This window comes from Melospiza georgiana, chromosome Z (genome assembly GCF_028018845.1).
Source record: "Melospiza georgiana isolate bMelGeo1 chromosome Z, bMelGeo1.pri, whole genome shotgun sequence".
Lineage (NCBI taxonomy): Eukaryota > Metazoa > Chordata > Aves > Passeriformes > Passerellidae > Melospiza > Melospiza georgiana.
In genome coordinates, this window is record NC_080465.1 from 31,259,543 (window position 1) to 31,279,700 (window position 20,158).

Genomic DNA, 20,158 nt, shown 5'->3' on the forward strand with positions numbered 1-20,158 from the left:
TATGGAATCCAAATTAGATATTTGTAATTGGCAGGGCAAAAAGGGTTCTTTAAGCATTCATAATAATACTTTTGTTTCTATAGCTCCTATAGGAAAGAATCTTCTTGCACAGAAATAAAACATACAGGAGGGAAGCTTGCTTTTTAGGGAAAAGGAGTACACCAGAATCTAAAATTCTAACACACATTAGTCTTGATTTTCATCCTGAAAATGAAAAAAATCAAAAAGTTTCAAACACAAAGGTACTTCACATCATGACATGATTAGATTTTATTTTTTTCACATAATTTACTTACTTTGATTAAGACTAAGTTGACAGAAATCTCCAAACAGGTAGTCTTAAAATGATAATTTTTCACATAGGAATGTAACTCAACCCTAGCACATTCCATTGACTTGTTCTGAGATTACATCAACGAAGGGATAGTACATCACTATCATTAATAAATTGTTACCACTGTACTGACGTTACACAAAAATTAAAAAAAAAAAAAGAAATCCCCATTGTGTGCCAAAGAGTTTAGTCTGAAACCAGCTGTAGCAATACTAAACACTCTGACAATAGCAGATAGCTTCTACACTAGTTAAAGTAGGAGATTAAAGTCAATATATGGACATTGGCAGTAAAGTCACAAGCTGAGATAAAAGAATAAATCAAGGGTTCTACAAGAGGAGATCCTCTGAAAATCTTTGTATAACCACAGTGACCTCTCTAGCCCAGGGTATCAAAGTGTGCAATAAGCTACAAGGACCAAGTGAGAAAGTGGGACCAAAATTAAGCTGCAGTGTCAGGAAAAGGCAGAGAAGACTATTATTTACTCCAGCTGGACAAACTTCCACGTAAAAAAGGCTACACAACTGAAAGAATGAAAAGGTAGAACAAACACTGGAGCAAGTAGAGAGGAAAAACAGTTAAGAAGTCTGCTGCACTTTGGGCTCAAAGTCAGTGCACAGAAAGTCACAGGCTCATTGAGTGGAATACAGCAATCCAGTCTGGCACTAGGTTAACAAATTAAAAGAAATTTTTTTGCAGCAGCAAATATGCATGCCCAAAAGTAACAATAACAACCTAGGAGTTTAATATACAAAATGCATAGAGAAATAAAAAACATCTTAGAAATTGATTTAATCAGACTCATGAATCTTAGGTTTAAACTAATAAATGTTAGTAGGAAAAAAGGCCCAGTCCTGCAGACCTTAACCACAACTAATTGCAATGGTTATGAAAGTACTTGTAGCATTGGAGCAGTAGTCGAAAGGCCAGATTCTCAAGTTAGGCATGCTGGTGTTAACTCCTAAGTACTACTGGTGTTACACTGTTGGAATATACCCCAGAAATCAATTAGATGTCCCTAGAGGCTGTGTCAGTTTACCTTCATTATGCAGTCAGAGAGTATTTGTAAAGCATTACAGAGAGCTTATGACAAATGTAGCTTCCTGAATTTTACTAAAAAGGAGGCATTGTTGAAGTCACTTGTAACTAGAATTGAGAAAGACTCAGATCCCTACCGTCTTAAAATGTTATTCATGTTTTAACCACACATTTTCAAATTTTGCAATCAACCATGATCAGTCTGGGGGATCCTCAGCAAAGCCAAAGTTGCCACATCACTGCAAGACTGGGCCTCTGTTCCATTCAGTTAATTAATATTGCTACAGGAACTAAAAGAAAATAAAACTTGTGCGCTACAGCTGTGCAGTACCACAGACATGTTAAAACCCTTTAGCTTTTATTTCATAGATGTGCAGCATGGCTCTAACCCATGGGCATTTATGACTGATGCATCTGCATGAAGCTTCTCATGAATGTTGCAAGCTTCTGAACATCTTCTACAGTCACTGCATTATATAAAGAGGCACGGATTCCTCCCACAGACCTGAATTGCAAATAGGAGAGAAAAAAAAAAGAACCAGAAAAGTTTTGTATATTCTAAAAAAAGACATTAGTAGCAGTCATAGACATTTAAATCTATTCCTACTCTAAAATTATAAAATTCACATTTATGTGCATGGGAAGCAATATTTAATTCTTCAAGGCAGGCTTGCAGTCTAGAGAAGCTTAGTATTTATTAGTTATTTACTGCTCCAAAGCTGTAGCCCAATAACATCAAAAAACTAATCCCACAAACACTACTGAACATTGGAAAGAACTCTTGCAACCAGGCAGACAAGCCATCTGAGACATTTTATACATTGACACAATCTGACCTCAAAAGATATCTTTGGCATCTGCACAGAGACAGATTTGCAGAAGAGAGCAGAATTAATGATAAAGCTCTCTGAAGCTCCCCACTTCACCTAAGCAGTAGCTGAGCCACCAGCAATCTCTGATTACAATCTCTAGACTGCTCATCTCAAGTGTTGCCAAACCAGTATGAGGAGCAGCTTATGTGTGAGAAAGGCTGGTAAGTCAATGCACAATGCCTGATGCTGTACCACTGCAGTAACAGATTGCTCTGCACAGCACAGACTACTTGACTAATACTTACCGATGTCCTTTCAGAGATATCATGTTAAGTTCCACAGCCTTCTCAAGGAATTTCTTTTCCAGGGCTTCATCGCCCTTGACACTACCAATGCGGAAAGGTACATTCATTCTGCTTCGGCTCTTTCTCTCCACTGGACATCTAGAAAGGTTGCAGAACGTAATGCTTAACCCACTTTGTGCTAAATTTGTATTTCAGCTATATGCAGTTTGAGAAATGAATAATCACACCTGTTTAAAACCATAATCAATCCTTCACAATCAAAACTGTCATTACTTTCTGTGAAAGACAGCAACCTTCCTTTTTTAACCAAGTACAATAATGGAAGTGGTAAAGTGGAAGGCTTATTAACCCTTCCTGACACACTCAGAATTGTGCCAGAGAAATGGACACAAGGCTTGTATACAGACAAAATTAAATTTTAAATAAATAAATAAAAATTAATAAACAGTTACTTTGGCTAGGTGAGGTAATTACAGGGAATTCTGACTAAGCCTAAAGCAGTTTCTTCTCTTACTCTTCCAAGATTGACTTCTCAACTAGCCAAAAGTGCTGCCAGAATTACACTCAGCTAAACAGAACTAAAGAAAATACAAGAACACAGCATAAAAAAATTTTCATAGATACTAGAAACTTCTCTCAGTGACTTCAGTGCACCTTCTAAATTAACATTACTCAGAATCATGAAGCAAAGAAGAGGTATCTCTAGAACAAATCCTGCAGTGCATACATGGCCACAGCATTACAGGAGATGCATCACAACTCCTTAATTTCCTAAAAATTTAGCTGAAGTGGAAAACTCAAGATCTGTGTAATTTCTCTTCAACTATTTTGTGAAGCTAAGAAATAACAGGGGAGGAAAAGAAGATTTAAATTTTTTTTAGTATTTCTGCTTATAAAGGAGATCTGAAGCCTTCAGGTTTATTTTTTTCTAAGTCTGATGATGTAGATTCTTGCAGACATTCAATATAAATGAGTGTTCATAAACTGCAGGTGGATTTCATACCTATTATGATGCTAATTGGAAATAGCATAGTGAGAGAGAATGAGTATCATTCTTTTTAGTTCCTCTCTTGTTCCTTTGTCCAGATGTCTCCATGATGAAAAGAAAAGAAAAATCCATCATAACACCTGCTGGTGCAAATCTTCTACTTCAGGTTCAACCAGGAAAAAAATGTTCAAAAAGGCCTATGCTTCTGAGCACTCCTATATCGGAATTACTGCAGCCATGCTTTAGTTTTAGAATATACAGTTGCTACTAGGCAATCTGATGTAATTCAGTGCACAGACATTGAAAAACAAACTACAAATGGCACAGAGCACTTCACGGAAGAAAGGTTCCATTTGCTAAATGGCTTGTCACATGGCTTACTCAGGGAAGCACGCCACAGATTAAGTGCCACGTTACAGCTGGGAAGGCAGCTTCAAATTAAACCTTCCTTTAAGTTATAGACACAATTTAAAAATTCACAGTCTTAACTGTATTGCTTAGGAAGCTGCATACAGCTCAGTTAGTGAAGCTTGTTCTGCTTTCCCAACTGACTATTTACCATCCCATTTGCATTGCATTTCCCACTCATTGCCTTACAGACCAACTTGCCAGATACAGATTTCTGTTTGTCACAAAATGTTTTTTTCAAGGCTTCATTTGCTTACTGACGTCTGTGAAAAACCCCCAGGATTTCCATGGAGTAGGATCACAATCCTGATCATGGTGATACTAAAGGGAAAGCTGTTTTCATTAACTAAATTAATAAGAAGAGTGTATTAAATATTATGATGAAACTTTATCCCTGACAATTATGACTGCAGACAGCTTTAATTTAAAATCCAAATTTAATTTGCTCTATCCTAACTTGGACTTGAAAGTAAATTAGGTCCCCACACTGTTGCTTTTACGCTGAAGGTGAAGGAAAATATTTTGCAGTTTCATGGTCAATTAGTAGTCTGAACTTGGCAAATAATAAAATTATTACAGTACCAGCTTTTAACTATGCACAGGTCCTATGAGCTCAAAAGTACCTTACTATTCTATGTAAAAGTCAAGAGGGTTAAATCTGCTTTGGAAAGCCAGCAAAAATAACTGAACAAAATCAACGGTGCATAAAGTACATAAAGAAAATGTATTCCATTTTGAGGTCTGATCTTTCTATTTTACTTCAGGAAGTGTTTCAGAACTTAACATAATTAGCAATAAAAATGTTCTGCTTACCAGAGACAAAACAGAGTCTTTGACTCCTGGAAGGTGGTAGGCAAAATACAAGGCAAAGGGGTCTCTACAATTTCTTACAGCCAATTTTCTCTGTTTTGGTCTACGTGCCACCAAGAGATTCCGTAAGCATACAAACCAGCATCTGCCTATCTATTCTTTATATACTCTTCTCCCACGCTCCTGTTTTGTTCAGTTTAGAATATGTTTTTAGTAGGGTTCACTACTAATCAACATTGATAAGTTGAAATAACTTCCTACTGGAATGAGACTTATCCTTGGACAGTTACCAAGCGAATGGTTCGCTCAAATGGTATCTCTAGGAGTCCTCAAAAAAGGTGACTTCAAAAATACAATTAAACTCTCAAAATTTATGAATATTTGGTTATGTAGCAAATATTGAAGCAAAGAGGGAAAGCATAGGAACTTACGAATAAAATCCATTAGATTTGTCTATAATATCATAAATCATCCGTGACTTGATTAAACTGTGTTTATCCATAGCTGCAGCTCCACCATTATTCTTTATCCATTCCAGTACCAATCCCATGATATAAATACTGCAAAAGGAAAGAACATTTTTCAGTGAAGTTATTCAAACAGGAAAAAAATAAGTCTTGTCTAATACTTCACAAAATCTTTCAGTAACACAATGCCGTGTTTGATTTAAGGGCACTTAAGACTAACAAATCAAAACCTAGACTATTTTACAAGTTATGACAACTCAGATAATGTTTCCTGTACACAAGATAAAATATCCTGAAATTCAAATGTCACACATATCTGTTGGACCCATTTTAATCCTTTGCACCATGGAAGGACATGTCCTGCAGGCTTTCTGCGGCCCAGCAGGGCTCCCAAAGACACCCCCAGACACGCTGCATGCGCTGCCAATTCATTGCCTACACAACGGCCTCTCAGGTCCTGCCCAGAAGCACTACACAACTGCCTAGTGGCAGCCAGATTCAGCAAAAAAGTTAATAGCATTTGCCCTGTGCAGCTGCTCTAGCAAAAATGCAGGAGTAAATCTCAAATACATGTACATTAATATGCCAGAAATGTAACCATATTTTCACAAATGTTAAAAATAAGAACTCTAATCCCATTTCTGTCTACAAAGACCTTTTGCCCACATGAACAGTGAAATTTGGTGAAACAAATTATGATGTATCACACTTGACTGTTACCAGTCAAGTTCTTAGTAGAGATCTGGAAGCCTACTGGCATCACATGGCTTGAGACCAAGAATTTCAATGCTGGTCACTAAGTGCAACACAAAAAACCCTTAATGCCTTTTGCCTTTGTGCTTTTGCTACAAAACTCAGCTTGTTCAAGTTCAGACATTTCCCACGACTGCCACAATTTACATAAAAACCTGCTCACAAGTTTTTATGGCCTATATCCAACAAGTTCATTCTTATGAATCCCTTCATTATTGATTCCAAGGGAGTGCTCAGAGAACATTACCTTACAAGTTTCCCTAACACATATCTAGTAGGAGGCTGTTTAAAATTTCGCTGCTTTTGATTTCTAAAGGGATGCCAGTACCAAATCCTTGAACAGTTCCAAAAAGCAGCAGAATAACCAAGATTACAGACTGCCATTTATAGGAAGTACCTTACTGCACTGAGAGCACAATCTTGCCACATTTATGACAGGACACTATCAACTATTTCAGTGTAAATTATTTAAGTGAAGCATAGACTATGCCCTTGGCAAATATACAGAGCCACATTCACATCTTGCCCTCACTTCCTTGAGCAAAACTTTTTGGACAAGTGAACTCCTGGAAGCCAGCCTTAGAATCATTCACAAAACCCCAGACAGCTGAAACCCTTTATCCTTCTTTTACATCAATCAAAATAACGTTTCTGGAACAACTTTAAGCACAAAATGCATTTCAGAGCTTGCAAATGAGATTTTTATAGCAAATTCATTGTTAATTTTAGCTAAACAGATTAGGGTCAAAGAGTCAACTATGTAGCGCCATGAGGTTAAAGCCATTAGCATCACCTTAATTTAATTTAACATTTTGCTGAAATAGCTTTTGCAAATTCAGTTAATATTTCCTGCCTGTTTGCCAGCAAACCATTAACAAGTGCAAGGAAAAGAGTACAGAAAAAGAGAACTAAGAAGCTTTGCCAGTTCCTTAAACTGGAACAGGCAGCTAGGGCCAAGCCAAACAGATGTGCATCCTGCCAACATTTCAGTCTGTTACATTCTGGATTCTGGAGCGTACTCCAATCTGAGTCTGTAGCATGAAGCGAAATCCGGCAAGACAGCGATGAGAAAGGAGAAACTGTTAGTTCAACTTTATTTTCAGTTCCCTTTACCACCCACTAATCTGTTAAGGCTGGTGTCAGATACTGAGTAACAACTAAAGCAGCACTTTTTTTTCAGAGGTTCTTTGCAACGGCTAAAATAAGGCTGCAGAATTTGATTTGTTGTGCTTTTCAAATCAGAGGAACAACACTGTGTCCAAGTACTGAGATAAAGCAGAACTTCAGTTTTTCAAATGGAAATAGCTTTGTACTTGGAAAACATGAATGGCTGGAATTAAAACCTGGCATATTTAAGCATACAGTGTCCAAAAACAGTATGTGTGACTTGGCAGTCAGGCACATAATCGATCATGAAATAGAGGTTTCATCAAGCACTGGAAAAGACATACATCCTGCCTATGCTACAAAGCTACATTGAGCAGACCAAAATCTGGAAATATTGAATAGCTAATTCTTACTGGTGTACCCAGCCAACAGGGCAGACAGGCTGCCAGTAAGAAATGCATAATTACAGCACTACATACTGTAGAGTATGCACACAACTTGGGGGAACAAGTTCTGCACTGTAACATCTGGCATAAACAAATGTTCACAAGATTTAGTGCTCTGTTGAGAGAGATAGCAGCTCCTATGTCATGGCAATGGTACACTGCAGTGACAATCAGCAGATTCAGGGATACCTAAATTGAGTAAAATTTGAAGTGATAGTCATGTGTAATGATGGAATTAAGTTACAGGGTTTATGTATGGGAATCACAGAACTTTGGGCCTGTACAGTAAGTGCATTTAACTTGTGTTGGAGATCATTGCAACCTAACTTTGCCATTCTGGAACATGCAAACAAACTATAAGAGCTGAGACTAATTATCAGTATAAAATTTCATTATGAAAATATCCTGAAAAGGGAATCTTTATTTTCAAAGTAATTTTAAAAGCTTCTGGGGAAAAAATGACAATTAGATAGAAGATTTACTTTAAATACTCATTTCAGAGGATGCTGGCATAAAAACTCTTCAGGATAAGAATGCGTAGATACTACTAGCTCAACAGCTAAGCATGCTAGTACTAAAGCACCATTTCACTAGTTATCAGAAGCTACAAGATAGCTACAACTTAAAAAAGCAAGGTATAGTCTGATCTGCTTCTTGCATAATGAAATCATCAACCACATGCCAATTTTATGATTTTGATTGCTAGCAATGTTTATAAAGCTAGATAAATTTTATCTTTGGATGTCAAACCAAACACTGAGATGGCGTCAAAGAGTTATGCAAAACTTCACAAGAGTAAAAGCAAAGCAGCTACTAAAATGGCTTTTAAAAAGTTCTTATACAGTTTCATTTCAAAACCAACAGTAGTGAAAGATGTAGAAAGAACAAGAAATATTTTAAAATATTAAAAGAATACATATTCTTGTAATATCATATACTATTTAAAACTTTAATCACAATATTATTTACCATTTTCCAGTAAAGAAAGTCAGTGGGGATCTGGAGGTTCAAATGCTCAGAACAATGTCAAGAAGAAATTAAATCAAACTATATTTGGATCAAGAAGCAAGTCTAAGTGCCAAATTACCTCCTTGCAACTGACTAGTGCTGTGCTCGTGTAAACCAGGACTGCATCCCGAAACTTCTACAATGGAGCTATGACATATAATATTAACTTTGAAAAAGGCTACATCTTCTGTGGCTGAGTCGCAGCAGGCAACGCAAAGCCTACTAGTCGCACAGCTGGACATTTCCCATGTTCTCACAGGAATCACGTGAAACACTCCAAGGTATCGGTGGCTTGAGGGCAAACACGGAACTTTGGAAGCTTTTCTAGACAAGAGCGGCAGGCGGCAGTGCGGCAGCTTTCTGATAAAGCATACCACACAGCAGGGTGAGTTACCTGTAGCATGGTGGAGTGTTATACAATGAGCTGTTTGCTGCCTGTGTTTTGTAATCCAGTACAACAGGGCATTCCTTCAGTGCAAATCCCAGCAAGTCCTCACGTACTATTACAACAGTAACTCCAGCACAGCCAACATTCTTCTGAGCACCAGCGAAAATCACACCAAACTTTAAAAGGAAGAAGAAAAGAACTTGGTACATGCATTCACTTGTAGATCTCATTACTGAGTAATACCCCAGGCACACTAGTCAGCTGAACAGAGAATGTGTTGAAAATTAGCAAGTTGTAGGTTAAAAGAAGAGTTAGCAGAAGTTCTGATTTGAAAGTGCACTTACACCTACTCAGCTGAGGAAGATAATCACAAATTTCACAACAGTTTGCTAAATGTTTATTTAATAGCTGCAAATAATTCTCAAGGCAGCCTGTTGCAATTTCACACTACTCCAAGCAAATTTACTAAAAACAAATTCCTACACAGTTCACACTATTTTCAATCCATCTGGAGTTTCAGAACAATCATCATAAAATTCACCTGTACAAAGAGGCAGATCAGGAAAGGCCAAGTTGAATGCATTAACAACTACTCCATTTTGCTACACACAGGTAAGAAAGGTCAAACATGCTGTTTCACTAGTCAGTAACACTTCTACAAATAGTATACTTTACAAACATAGTACAGGAGCAGAACATAGGCAGTTACTATCTGTGAAACAGACACCATAATCATGAGGCAGAGGAAGCTTTAGGAGCTTAAAAGAGGTTACGGATTTTTCATGACAGAGGCAGGATTCAAAAACTTATTAACAGTACCCTGCTGTAGCCATACACTATCTGCAGGCTAAATATTATTTAGAAAACATTTATTTTAGCTGTTATTTTCTTTTAGCAGGTATTTTCTTCATCAGTGAAGATCACACAGGAGATAAATAATCTTGGGCCACTATTTACATGAACAATGTCAACGTAGTTCAGTATGTTTTTATGAGAAAAAGGAAAACAGACATTGAAACCTCAAACCTGAAATGTCAACACTTCTATCATCAGACACTCAATTAACAAAGCACGACTTCCTTAATTTCACCGCTCAGCATCTCTAGCTGAGATGCCAAGACATTCAAATCCAGACATTTCAAAGTGCTTCATTATATGCATTAAATCTTGAAAATGCTTTGTGCAGTCACTATGTCCAATTGTTTACCTTGGAAACATCCACAGGTTTGGACAGGAAGTTTGATGACATATCACAAACCAAGACTGCTCCTTTGACATCAGGTACAAAATCAAACTCCACACCATGAACAGTTTCATTAGCACAATAATACACATAAGATGCATCCGGATTAAGATTCCAAGTGCTTGGGTCAGGAATGCCTAAGAGCCAAAAAAGAAACCCAGAGGTCACAAGTAACTTTCTTGGCATGCAGTTTTACCTGAACATGAAACTTAAGTGGAAACCAAGAACAATTTTGCCATATAGACTATTAATCATGTTGTTCCCAGGAAGATAACGTATCTGCAAAGTCAATACACCAGTGCATTCCCAAAATTCCCTGGTGAGACATCATTAAGTTTGCAAAACTTTTTGATTTTCACCCCTTATTCTTCAAATTATTTTCCTCCCATTGCAATTGCAGACTACAAACTACTGGCCTAGGGATTTAAAACAGCACTTCAGAGGAATTCAGACACAAGTCCAAGAATCTCCCTGCTGCCTCTGGAACCACTGAAACATCCAAACTCTCACTGACAAAGTTCTCTAAAATTCTGTTTCTGTGTAATCCCAGAAGCATTTAAGTCTTGTGCAAGCTCAACAAACACAAGGTCACCCACCTTTCTCCCATTTTAAGCTTTGCAACTGATTTACAAAGCTAAGATCTCCTCTGTCAACAGGCAATATACAGGCATGTCCTGACAGCACAGAACAGGTTTGGCATAAACCTGTTGCCCTCCCTTTCTTTTCTCCTCCAGGACGTGATGGGAGGTGGAGGGAAGGGTGGGAGATGGTACCATTGCCTCCATCATTATTTACTGGCTCTCCTCTTATCTACAGCTATGAAACGATGAATTACACTCCCCCAGACTGGAAAGTTGTAGCTTCAATTCCTTCCTGTGCCTCACAGAATATAAACTTACTTTCCAAGTTAGTGCCCTAATTGCCAGTTAATACACTAACTTGTATGGGAATATTCTTTGTCTTCTTGCCACTCTTTTTAGTTCAAGTGCTGTAATTTGGACCAGAGAGAAGAAAAGTGAGCAAAAGTAGCAGGAATAGAAACTAGATCTCATATTCCTGCTCCAAGAATTAATTATGTATATTCAGTGACACATTGGTGGGAAAGATAATAATTTAGGAATCCTTAAAAGCGGGTAAGAGAATTCAGGTCTCCCATGTCCTGGGTCAACAAAGACCTGCTTCTGAATTTTAGAGCATTCTTGTTACTGAGTGTACATGAAATTGAAATATCTCACAATATCCCTGTGAATAGCTTAAGAACTCCGTTAAATATTAAAAAAAAAACCTGAGTGAGCCCAGACAATTTCCCTACTTAGACACTTTTGTCTTGACACTTATTTTCTGGCATCTGCTCAGCCCCACTTCACCATTTTTTTCTGGTGGAAAATGTTAAGCCATTAAATAAATCTCCCAGTGTTGAACAACGAGGGGCATGGCAGACATTCTTTCAAGTGCTGGGCAGTCAACTCTAGTTAACATTCAACAGCCCAACAGCAACATTGGATCCATTTTTAGAGCGATTCTAAAAGCTACGCATTCACACGGACAGATGCAACCATCAACTTACTTGTATAGGCTCCTAGTTTGGGATGAACAATATTTACTTTGGCATACTTCTCTGCTTCTTTAGCTGCTTTTGCTGACCAGCCTCCAGTAACCACATAATCTGCCTGTCTTGCCTCCTTTAAACCAATAAGGTTAAGTGGGACTGCACTGAACTGAGCAGATCCACCTCCTTGAAGGAAAATAACTTTGTAGTTGTCCGGTATATTTCTGCATAAAAGAAATAACCATTTATGTTATTCCCAGGTTACACAGGATGCATACAACTTGATATTATGTATTTAACTGTAACTGAGGAAGAATGCTGCCATTTTAGAAGACTCTTTGCCTAGAGGTTAGATCAATCCCACTAACTTACCTCAGCACTGGTCTAGAGAAACAGCTTATTTAATAAATATTAAATATTTAATAAATATTAAATATTTAAATATTAAGAGTACATGCTATGAATTTTAGTGATTCCTGAAAAAAAGCTTCCAGCCCTGGCACTGCATGAAACAAACTCACTCCTGACTAGCTGTACACACAGACTTGAGCGATATTCCATCACAATTAATGCTGACTTTTAATTTATCTATTGGAAGCTTCATGACTTCTCTGTCATGAAGTGACCAAAGTGCTTACAGTAGCACTCAGCTCTGAGACTCTTCAATTTGAAAGTGCAACAGTACAGTGACGTATACAGGCAGAGCAAGTGCAATAGAGAGTTGCTCATACAATCACAAAAATTAGATATCCAAATTATTCATTAAAATCCCTTTGTCAATGATTCTGGCTGGACTGAGGGTCAAGCATTTGTGTTAAATGGCCGACATTATTAACTACTATGAGAACAGTAATTCTAATCCATTATATATTTATTTCAATTTTTTAAAAATGTGTCATGCTACGAGTAGGAAAAGGGCTCTTGCCTGATTATTCTAACACTGATCCACAGAGCTTTGTTAATAAAACAGGACTTATGGACAACGTTCAGATCGCACTTATACCACCAGAGAACTGATTTTTATTGTTTGCACTTATTTCTTTTAGTTCATGTCCTTCATTAATTCTATGAAGGTGACAAAAATCAAAATTTAAAAAAAACTCAGCTGGACACGTAAAACACATCATAACCTAATTAAAATCCATTGTCACCTTCAAAAACATAAGTATCAAATTTACATATAAGAAGATGGATATCCTCCTCAAAGTTATTACTCTACAACACACTCATGAAAAACACCACCAAAGAGGTGCTTTCAAGAACAGGTCTCCATATTAGACATTAGTGATGCAACTAGCACACGCATAACATAAAAATAAGCAGAAAGTAATTCACTTACAGCAATTCGCGCATGAGATTTTCAGTTGTATTTAGAATTTTTGTGAAATCTGAAGACCGATGGCTCATTTCTTTGGTGGAATAGAGAGAAGAAATAACATGAAGACGGTAATACATGAATTTGATTTTAAAATCATGTTAAGCTTTAAACCTTTTACACTACAGACCCAAAATGTCTGAAGGTTGTCCTTCCCAGTTCCTACTCTCTTTAAGTACATAAAAACTACTAAATACCCACAGAAGACTCATACCTGCAGTCTTGTCCAGATACAGGCAAATCCCATATGACCTTATTACCAATAGGAACAACCATAGGTGTCAGTAAAAAAATAGTCTCTAGAAAGATTTCATTCTTCCTCATGCTAAGAACCTTCTCTGCTGCTAATGCTGTAAGAAGTATATAATAAAGCACAGGAAAAGTACAGGTTTTGTTCTCTTACCTTTAGCAAGGCTTCTTCACACAGTAAAGCTAATAAAACATTAAGGACAATTACACAGTAATTCCTTCTAAATCCATAGGCTGTCTTCCACACGTAAGTGTACAATTTAAACATTAATCTGAACTGTGCAGAGACAGCTGCACGTTCTACTTTTAGCAACTAATAATATGCTCACCATCTTGATGATAAATCTTTTGTGCAACTGGGCTGAAAAACCAGCCAGCAGGAGAGCACTGCTTTCCTAATGGGAAGGATGCTATACATCTACGTGGTATCTATACACCTATATGGTATCTATACACATCTGTACAGATACACAGGTATTAGAAACTGAGCCAAAAAGACCAGGAAGTCTTATTAAACAATTCAGTTAAACAACAAAATAATGAAAAATGTAGATTTTTTTAAAGTCTTACCAAGAACACTTATACCAAGTCCTTTGTAGTCCACCAATTCTTTCTGTGCTTCTAATAACACCTATCAAAATAAAAAAATCCAGAAATAAATTAAGGGAATTTTCCACTATCTGGAGTCTCTGATGCATCATGCCTATGCCAGCTGCCCCATATTGCAATAACCTGACACTTGTCAAGTGAGAGTAACAGAAGTATACTTACCAATACAATTTTGCTGTACCTCCTAGCAGCTTAAGGCTTTTCATAAGATAACAAATTTAAATAATATGCTTGTTGTGGAGACCATGTTGTAAGTTATTATTTCAAATGCTACATTTCCAGATTTGTGAATGATTTCTAGCAGTTGAATGAAACTCTTGGAACTCTTACATCTAATGTTTGCATACATACTCTTTCTAAGCATGCATCCTAAACACCCACTCCCACCACTCCATCCTGCGTCCTTTCACTTGACTTGTGCAAATAGGACAACCAAAGTATTGAAGAAAACATAACAAGAAAGATCAGCTTGGGGAATTGGATATCTCAAACTGAGCCAGCATGACAATGACTGGTTTCACCAAACGAAGTTCCATACTTTCTGAAGACAAGCCTCCATCTTATTAAGAGTTAAGAAAGAAATTAAGCAAAATTTTGAGACAACCAAAAAAACCAGGTCACCAGCCAAGCAGTGCTTCAGCCATCCTTTTTTTTTTCTGCCTTCTCCCCTAGCTTTTAAATATGAACAAAGTAGCATGAGATTCTAACCACTGGATTTGCAGCTTCTGATTTTGGTAAATTCTTGTCTGAGAGCCAGAACAGTCTTGGCTGCTCTTAAAGGAAGGAGGAGAAGAGGGAGCCCCAGTAGAACCAAACAAATGCTGCACGCATGCACCCTGACAAGAAACTGCACACTCTGGGCAATTTCAGGAATAAGAAATCTACCTTGCTGACCCGGTATCTGCATGGCCTGTCAACTGTAACAGCTGGCTACCAAAAGGTCAACTAAAAGATTCTGAAGTTTTAACCACCACATTTTACAAGCAAACTTATCCATGCCAGAGAAGGAAGGAAAAAAAGTAAGGGAGAACACACAGACTGCTAGAGTAGTGCTGGCTAAACTGCTTGATAAAATCCAATTCTGTCAGTAACACTCTTAATCTGAAAACCTGCCCATGCCTCACAACAGACATCTATGACACAAATTATAATCTATGAATTGCTCCCTTTTTTGCTTTACTGAGTCTGCGTGCTTCATGGGCATCAGCCCACAATCAAGAGGAATAAATCATCGAGGTGATACAGCAGTCCACACAAGAGCACTGCATTTTCAAGAGGGTAAACAGATTAATAATAGGGAGCTCAGCTGTGCCCACCTGCACTCCTCCAAACTTAAATCCAGTTTTTAATCATCTCTGTCAGAGAGCTGGGTATGGAGGCAGTGCTGTGAGAGCCCCTTTGGAATCTAGAACTTGACACAGAACAACAAATTCCTTTGCAACAAAAATTTTTGCAACCTTATCCAGAAAGGGCATTTCCTCGAGAAAAGAGATGGGAGGGGAAAGAAACACAAACAAATAAAACCAAGAAAGTTGCTCCGCAGCAAATCTGTTAATCTAAAGAATTTTTTTAAATAATTAACACATAAAATAACAAAGAATACTATGAAGGATACTAAGGGAAGAACAACAACAACAAAAATTCCACAGCAGATAACCCTTAAACTGAGAGTGAGGTACGTACAGTTCGGCAGAAACCACCCCTCTCCATATGTAACTGTATAATCCATGGCTGCTGATGCAACTTTCCAGAGGGTTGAGTGTACATTATAACTTCTTATAAAAAGGCGTCTCAGGGAATTACCATGCTATTTATCAACTGACAAATTTCACACTCCACAGAGCGATCTTTGCGCGCTTAGGTCCTACTTCCCATCCCAAAATAACGATATAGGTGCTGGTGCCATTTCATCCAGCACTAAAAAAACCCCAAAAACAAAACCCTAGAGAGTATTCGAAGAAACCACACTCGAGCTCGTTTGCAAAAATCCGAGTTTATCAGGGAAGCTCGTTGTAGAATGGAAGACAAGAGGTTTTGGCGCAGCGCGGGTAAACTCCGGTAATTACATTTATCCCCCTATCCCTCGCTTTGCAGCCGGAGCCCCGCGGGGAGCCGGGGGAACGAGGACACCCAGCCCCGCCGTGCCCCTACTCACGGAGCGCGGCAGCTTCGCCGGCCCGGCGCCGAAGTTCGCGACCTGCCGCCCACCCTCCATCGCTGCCACGCTGCCGCTCCTGCTCCGTCTGCCGCGGCAGCGCCACTAGCCCCTCCGCTATAAACCCGCGGCCGCCGGGGCAGGCACTTTCCACCCCTGTCCCGGCCGCCCATTGGCAGCACTGCCACGGTGAGGCGGTGTGAGGGGAGGGGAGGCGGTGTGAGGGGAGGGGAGGCGGCGTGAGGGGAAGGGAGGCGGCGTGAGGGGAAGGGAGGCGGTGTGAGGGGAGGGGAGGCCGTGCGAGGGCGGGGCCGGGCCGGGCCGGGCGGGGAGGGCCAGGGGGCGCCCGCGGCGCTCCGCGGGGTCCCCACAGTGGCGCGCCCCCCACGGGCAGCGCAGCGAGCCGTGGCTGATGCAGCCGCCCACGCTGGGTGGGCGTGCGGACAGACGCAAAGACACAGACACACACACACACAGAGAAACACACACACGCACACACACGGTGAATGCACATCCTACTGTAACTTCCTGCCTATGCTTTTCCCCCACGCGGTTGCTGTAGTAGCGCTGGGATGCTTGTTCCCAAAGCAGTCTGGGTGAATGCGTGAGGACTTAAAAAGCAGCGACCCACAGTTACAGTGAATTTTAGGAGATCCTTCATATTTCATATGAAATGGCAAGAGGCAACGGACAGAACCTGATGTACGGAAGTTCCACCCTACTTACCTTAAGAAAGAACTTAATTGTACAAGTGACCATGCACTAGAACACGTTGCCCAGAGAAGTTGTGGAGTCTCCCTCACTGGAGACACTTAATCACCCAGGTACAATCCTGTGCAATGTATTCTAGTACGTCCCCGATAAAGCTGTCAAGCTGGAGATCACTCACTTTATCCAACCAGACCGTTTCTGTGATTCATCTTGAAAGAGATGATCTATTATTTTGTGTGAACTACTTGCCTTGTAGAGGAGGAGGATCCTAGGCTTCTATAAGCCAACAAGTGTCCGCATGTTGAGCAGTTTCCCCAGAAAGTCTGTTGCAGGCAATTTGCTATTTGAATTTCATCAGAGAGTAAAAACAGGAGGGCTGTGAAACTTGATCACCTTCACACAATGGATAGCATAGCTTGGACTTGCCTTGAGGTTTGCCAAATCCTAGGTTAATATCCCTGAGTACTAAAGCATTCCTCCCTCAGGTATCCATGGAACAGATCTGCAGCATCTTGATTATTTCAAAATACAGAGGTAATACAACTGAACTGTTGTAACTGAGAGAAAGAGACTTTTAATTAATTCCGTTTTCCAATTGTTTCAGGCAGAGATATTCTGCCCAGGTCAGTTTTCAAAGTTATTTTAAAGGTAGTAGCAGTAAACCAATTTTGATAAAGCAAGCCATGAAGTATGACTGAAAAGAGATGGGCATTGCAGAGCCCCATAATTTCCAAGTATCTTGGGCAAGATTCGCAATTCTCATAGGTAGCTGTATAAAGCACAGCTCTTGAACACATCAGATTGCCCAGTCCTTTCCTGTAACGCTGGCCCTATTTTAGTCTCATGGGTGTTCACCAAGCTAATCATCACCATTAATCATCTGTAGAGAAAACTGCAAGTATCGATGTGTGTTATTTTGTGAATTCTGAGATGTATATAAAATACAATCTTTCATTACCAATTGTTTCCCTGAAGAAATACTGACTATGTGAATTTGTTCCTTTTCCTGTCAAGCCAGGTGATACCTGGAACCACAAAAAGAATTTATAGACCACAGCCTGATCTGGTATTTAGTTGAAAGATTTTCATCTTAAGGAAGTTGTTTTGTTCAAAAAATTGTAAACAGAAACATTGGTATTAGAGCAAAGATAACTTTCATTTCAATGATAGCTACAACTTAAGAAAAATCTATCAAAATTGCTTTCAGACACCAGAATTCTTAAGAGATAATAGCTAACTTCACAGACGACACAGGCTGGATACATTATCTTAAAACACCAAGGTATTTTTAAAGTATGTCTCACACCACAATAGCAAGAACAACTGTGTTACTTCTTAGTTATAATTAAACAGAAACTGCTACTGAGATGCGTAACAACATAGATGTGACTAAAATTTTAGTTATTTTTACTAGTATCTGTAGGTAGAAGCAAGATCAAAAGATACAGGTGTCTCATATAGGCTTTTTTCAGTATTAAATCTGAAGTACCTGTGTAGGCCCAGACAGGCAATTTTAAAACTGCAGTTTGGCTAGGAAAATGGTATCCAAGGTAGTAAGGAGTAGTGGAAGCAGTCAGAAATAGTGTAGGTTGGGGATTCAGGTCAGGAAGCCTGCCTACTACTACAGAAAGTGCTTCAACATCCTGCCAGATCAGTCTTGAATCCTAACTGTGTGGCAAAAGGGAAATTAAAACTTTGGAGTTAAAAATGTACTTCAAATGCTGACACAAAGAGCTAGAACATGAAAATAGAAACACGGCAAGCTACTGCTGGTATCAGCTCAGAGCACTGATGGAAATACCAGTATTGGAGTTTTCAGTTCACAGAAGTCTTATCCTGACCAGAAGGGTCAAAAATAGCAGCTCCCACGAGATAGAGGACAACTCCACTGGAAGCCTTGTCACCGGGAAGCTTTAGAAAACCCTCTTCGTACCGTGCATTGATGGGAAGTATATAAAATTGGAAAGAATGTATAAATGTGAAATTTTGCTGTGGACAAGGAATCATTATGCTTTTGCAGACGGAAAGAATAAAGAGAAACAGTACAGGTCTCATTACAGTTTTGTTTGTATTGGATTGAGATTTCTCCTATTTTAGCATTTTGCCAGCAGCAATTATGATGTCATGTTTGAATTACATCAAAACCCATGAATTCCATCATGGAATCATGGACAATATTCATAGTCACTCAATATAAGCTTTCAAAACCATGATTTCCAGGAATGCTTCTGATTTCTACCATTTGACTGAGAATTTCAAGTGCCACAATTTCAAGTGCCATCAGTCCATGCAGATGAACCTGGATTTGTGTAATTAACACAAAAGCAAAGAGAGCAGTATTTATTATGACATATAACTGGAAAAACAAGACAGATTAAAAGTGTAAATAAGTCTTCAGAGTTTTCAGTGAACTTTTATTAAGTTCATTGTGACTTCATGTTATGCTGGACAGCAAAAACTTGATCAACTACTGCTGGAAAAGAATCAGCTTGCTCAAGGAGAGCATACGTACACGAGTTCTCTGTCTGGTACCACAAATGGACGTCATTATTAAAAGATAAATAATGCTGACTACATAGCAACCTGGCAAGCATTTCAGGAGGCAGCTGGGATGTCTGGTCCAGCAAACTAGTGAGATGAGCAAATTTTGGTGAAACCTTACACTTTGGTGGTTCAAACAATGGTTTGGGGCTATTTATTTTGTTTTTCAGAGATCGAAGTCCTGAACTGTGAAGAGTAGGTCTTCAGAAGACTAAGTGAAAAGTGAAAAAATATTGAGCTTTATGAGTAAACAGTAACATGTTCTCTAGCAAATAGTTGGCCTATTGATTTCAAGCTTTTAGGTCAAACAAGAACACAGACAATTATGTAAAACATTAACTAATAGCAAGAGAATGAAACTGTTTCTATTCCAAAACTCAGGGTAGGAAATGGTTTCCTAAAAATTAAAAATAAAAATATTTTTACTTTTCATTAGAATATTTTATTGTTAAATATATATAGAATACATATGTTTATATGTGTAAAATACTTTTTGTAAATGACTTTTTAAATTGTTAGAAAAAACCGTGGAAGTTCTGATGTATTCATGACAACCTCAAAAAAAATACTTCTCCCCAGGCAGCTTCAATCCACTGTCTCTGCCAATTTCAGATCCAACTATATATAAAGTATGCAGTACAGATTCTTACTGTGAGAACGCAATACCATAGCAGCAGTAACATGAACAATCCTTCATGTTTCTGATTTGACAGGAAAAAAAAACATTAAGTTAAAAAAAAAAAGGTTAATCCACTGAAAAAAACTATGCCCATCTAAATTGCAAACTGCCTGGTCAATTTTGCTTTAAAAGATGATTTTTTGATGTAATTCACACTCTAAATGCAAATATTGAAAAGCAAGT

General features: G+C 38.6%; 1 protein-coding gene across 1 annotated transcript; it reads right to left on the bottom strand.

Moving 5' to 3' along the window:
• Positions 1 to 243: 243 nt before the first annotated feature.
• On the bottom strand, positions 244 to 16,142 carry PSAT1 (phosphoserine aminotransferase 1). Its single transcript, XM_058044078.1, has 9 exons — positions 16,045 to 16,142; positions 13,851 to 13,911; positions 12,996 to 13,065; positions 11,675 to 11,880; positions 10,072 to 10,244; positions 8,871 to 9,040; positions 5,127 to 5,255; positions 2,490 to 2,627; positions 244 to 1,877 (listed from the first exon to the last, which is right to left on the bottom strand). Exons 1-9 carry the CDS (start codon positions 16,102 to 16,104, stop codon positions 1,772 to 1,774), a joined length of 1,113 nt encoding a protein of 370 aa, XP_057900061.1. The 5' UTR covers positions 16,105 to 16,142; the 3' UTR covers positions 244 to 1,771.
• Positions 16,143 to 20,158: the final 4,016 nt, after the last annotated feature.

What these genes read in the sequence shown, in the direction of transcription:
- PSAT1 (XM_058044078.1), bottom strand. Translation starts at nt 16,104, where the DNA reads ATGGAGGGTGGGCGGCAGGTCGCGAACTTCGGCGCCGGGCCGGCGAAG. An exon ending in AACCTGTGGATGTTTCCAAG is followed by an intron (nt 9,041 to 10,071) that starts GTAAACAATTGG and finishes TTCCTTTTAAAG; the next exon opens with TTTGGTGTGATTTTCGCTGG. An exon ending in AAATCTAATGGATTTTATTC is followed by an intron (nt 2,628 to 5,126) that starts GTAAGTTCCTAT and finishes CAACCTTTCTAG; the next exon opens with ATGTCCAGTGGAGAGAAAGA.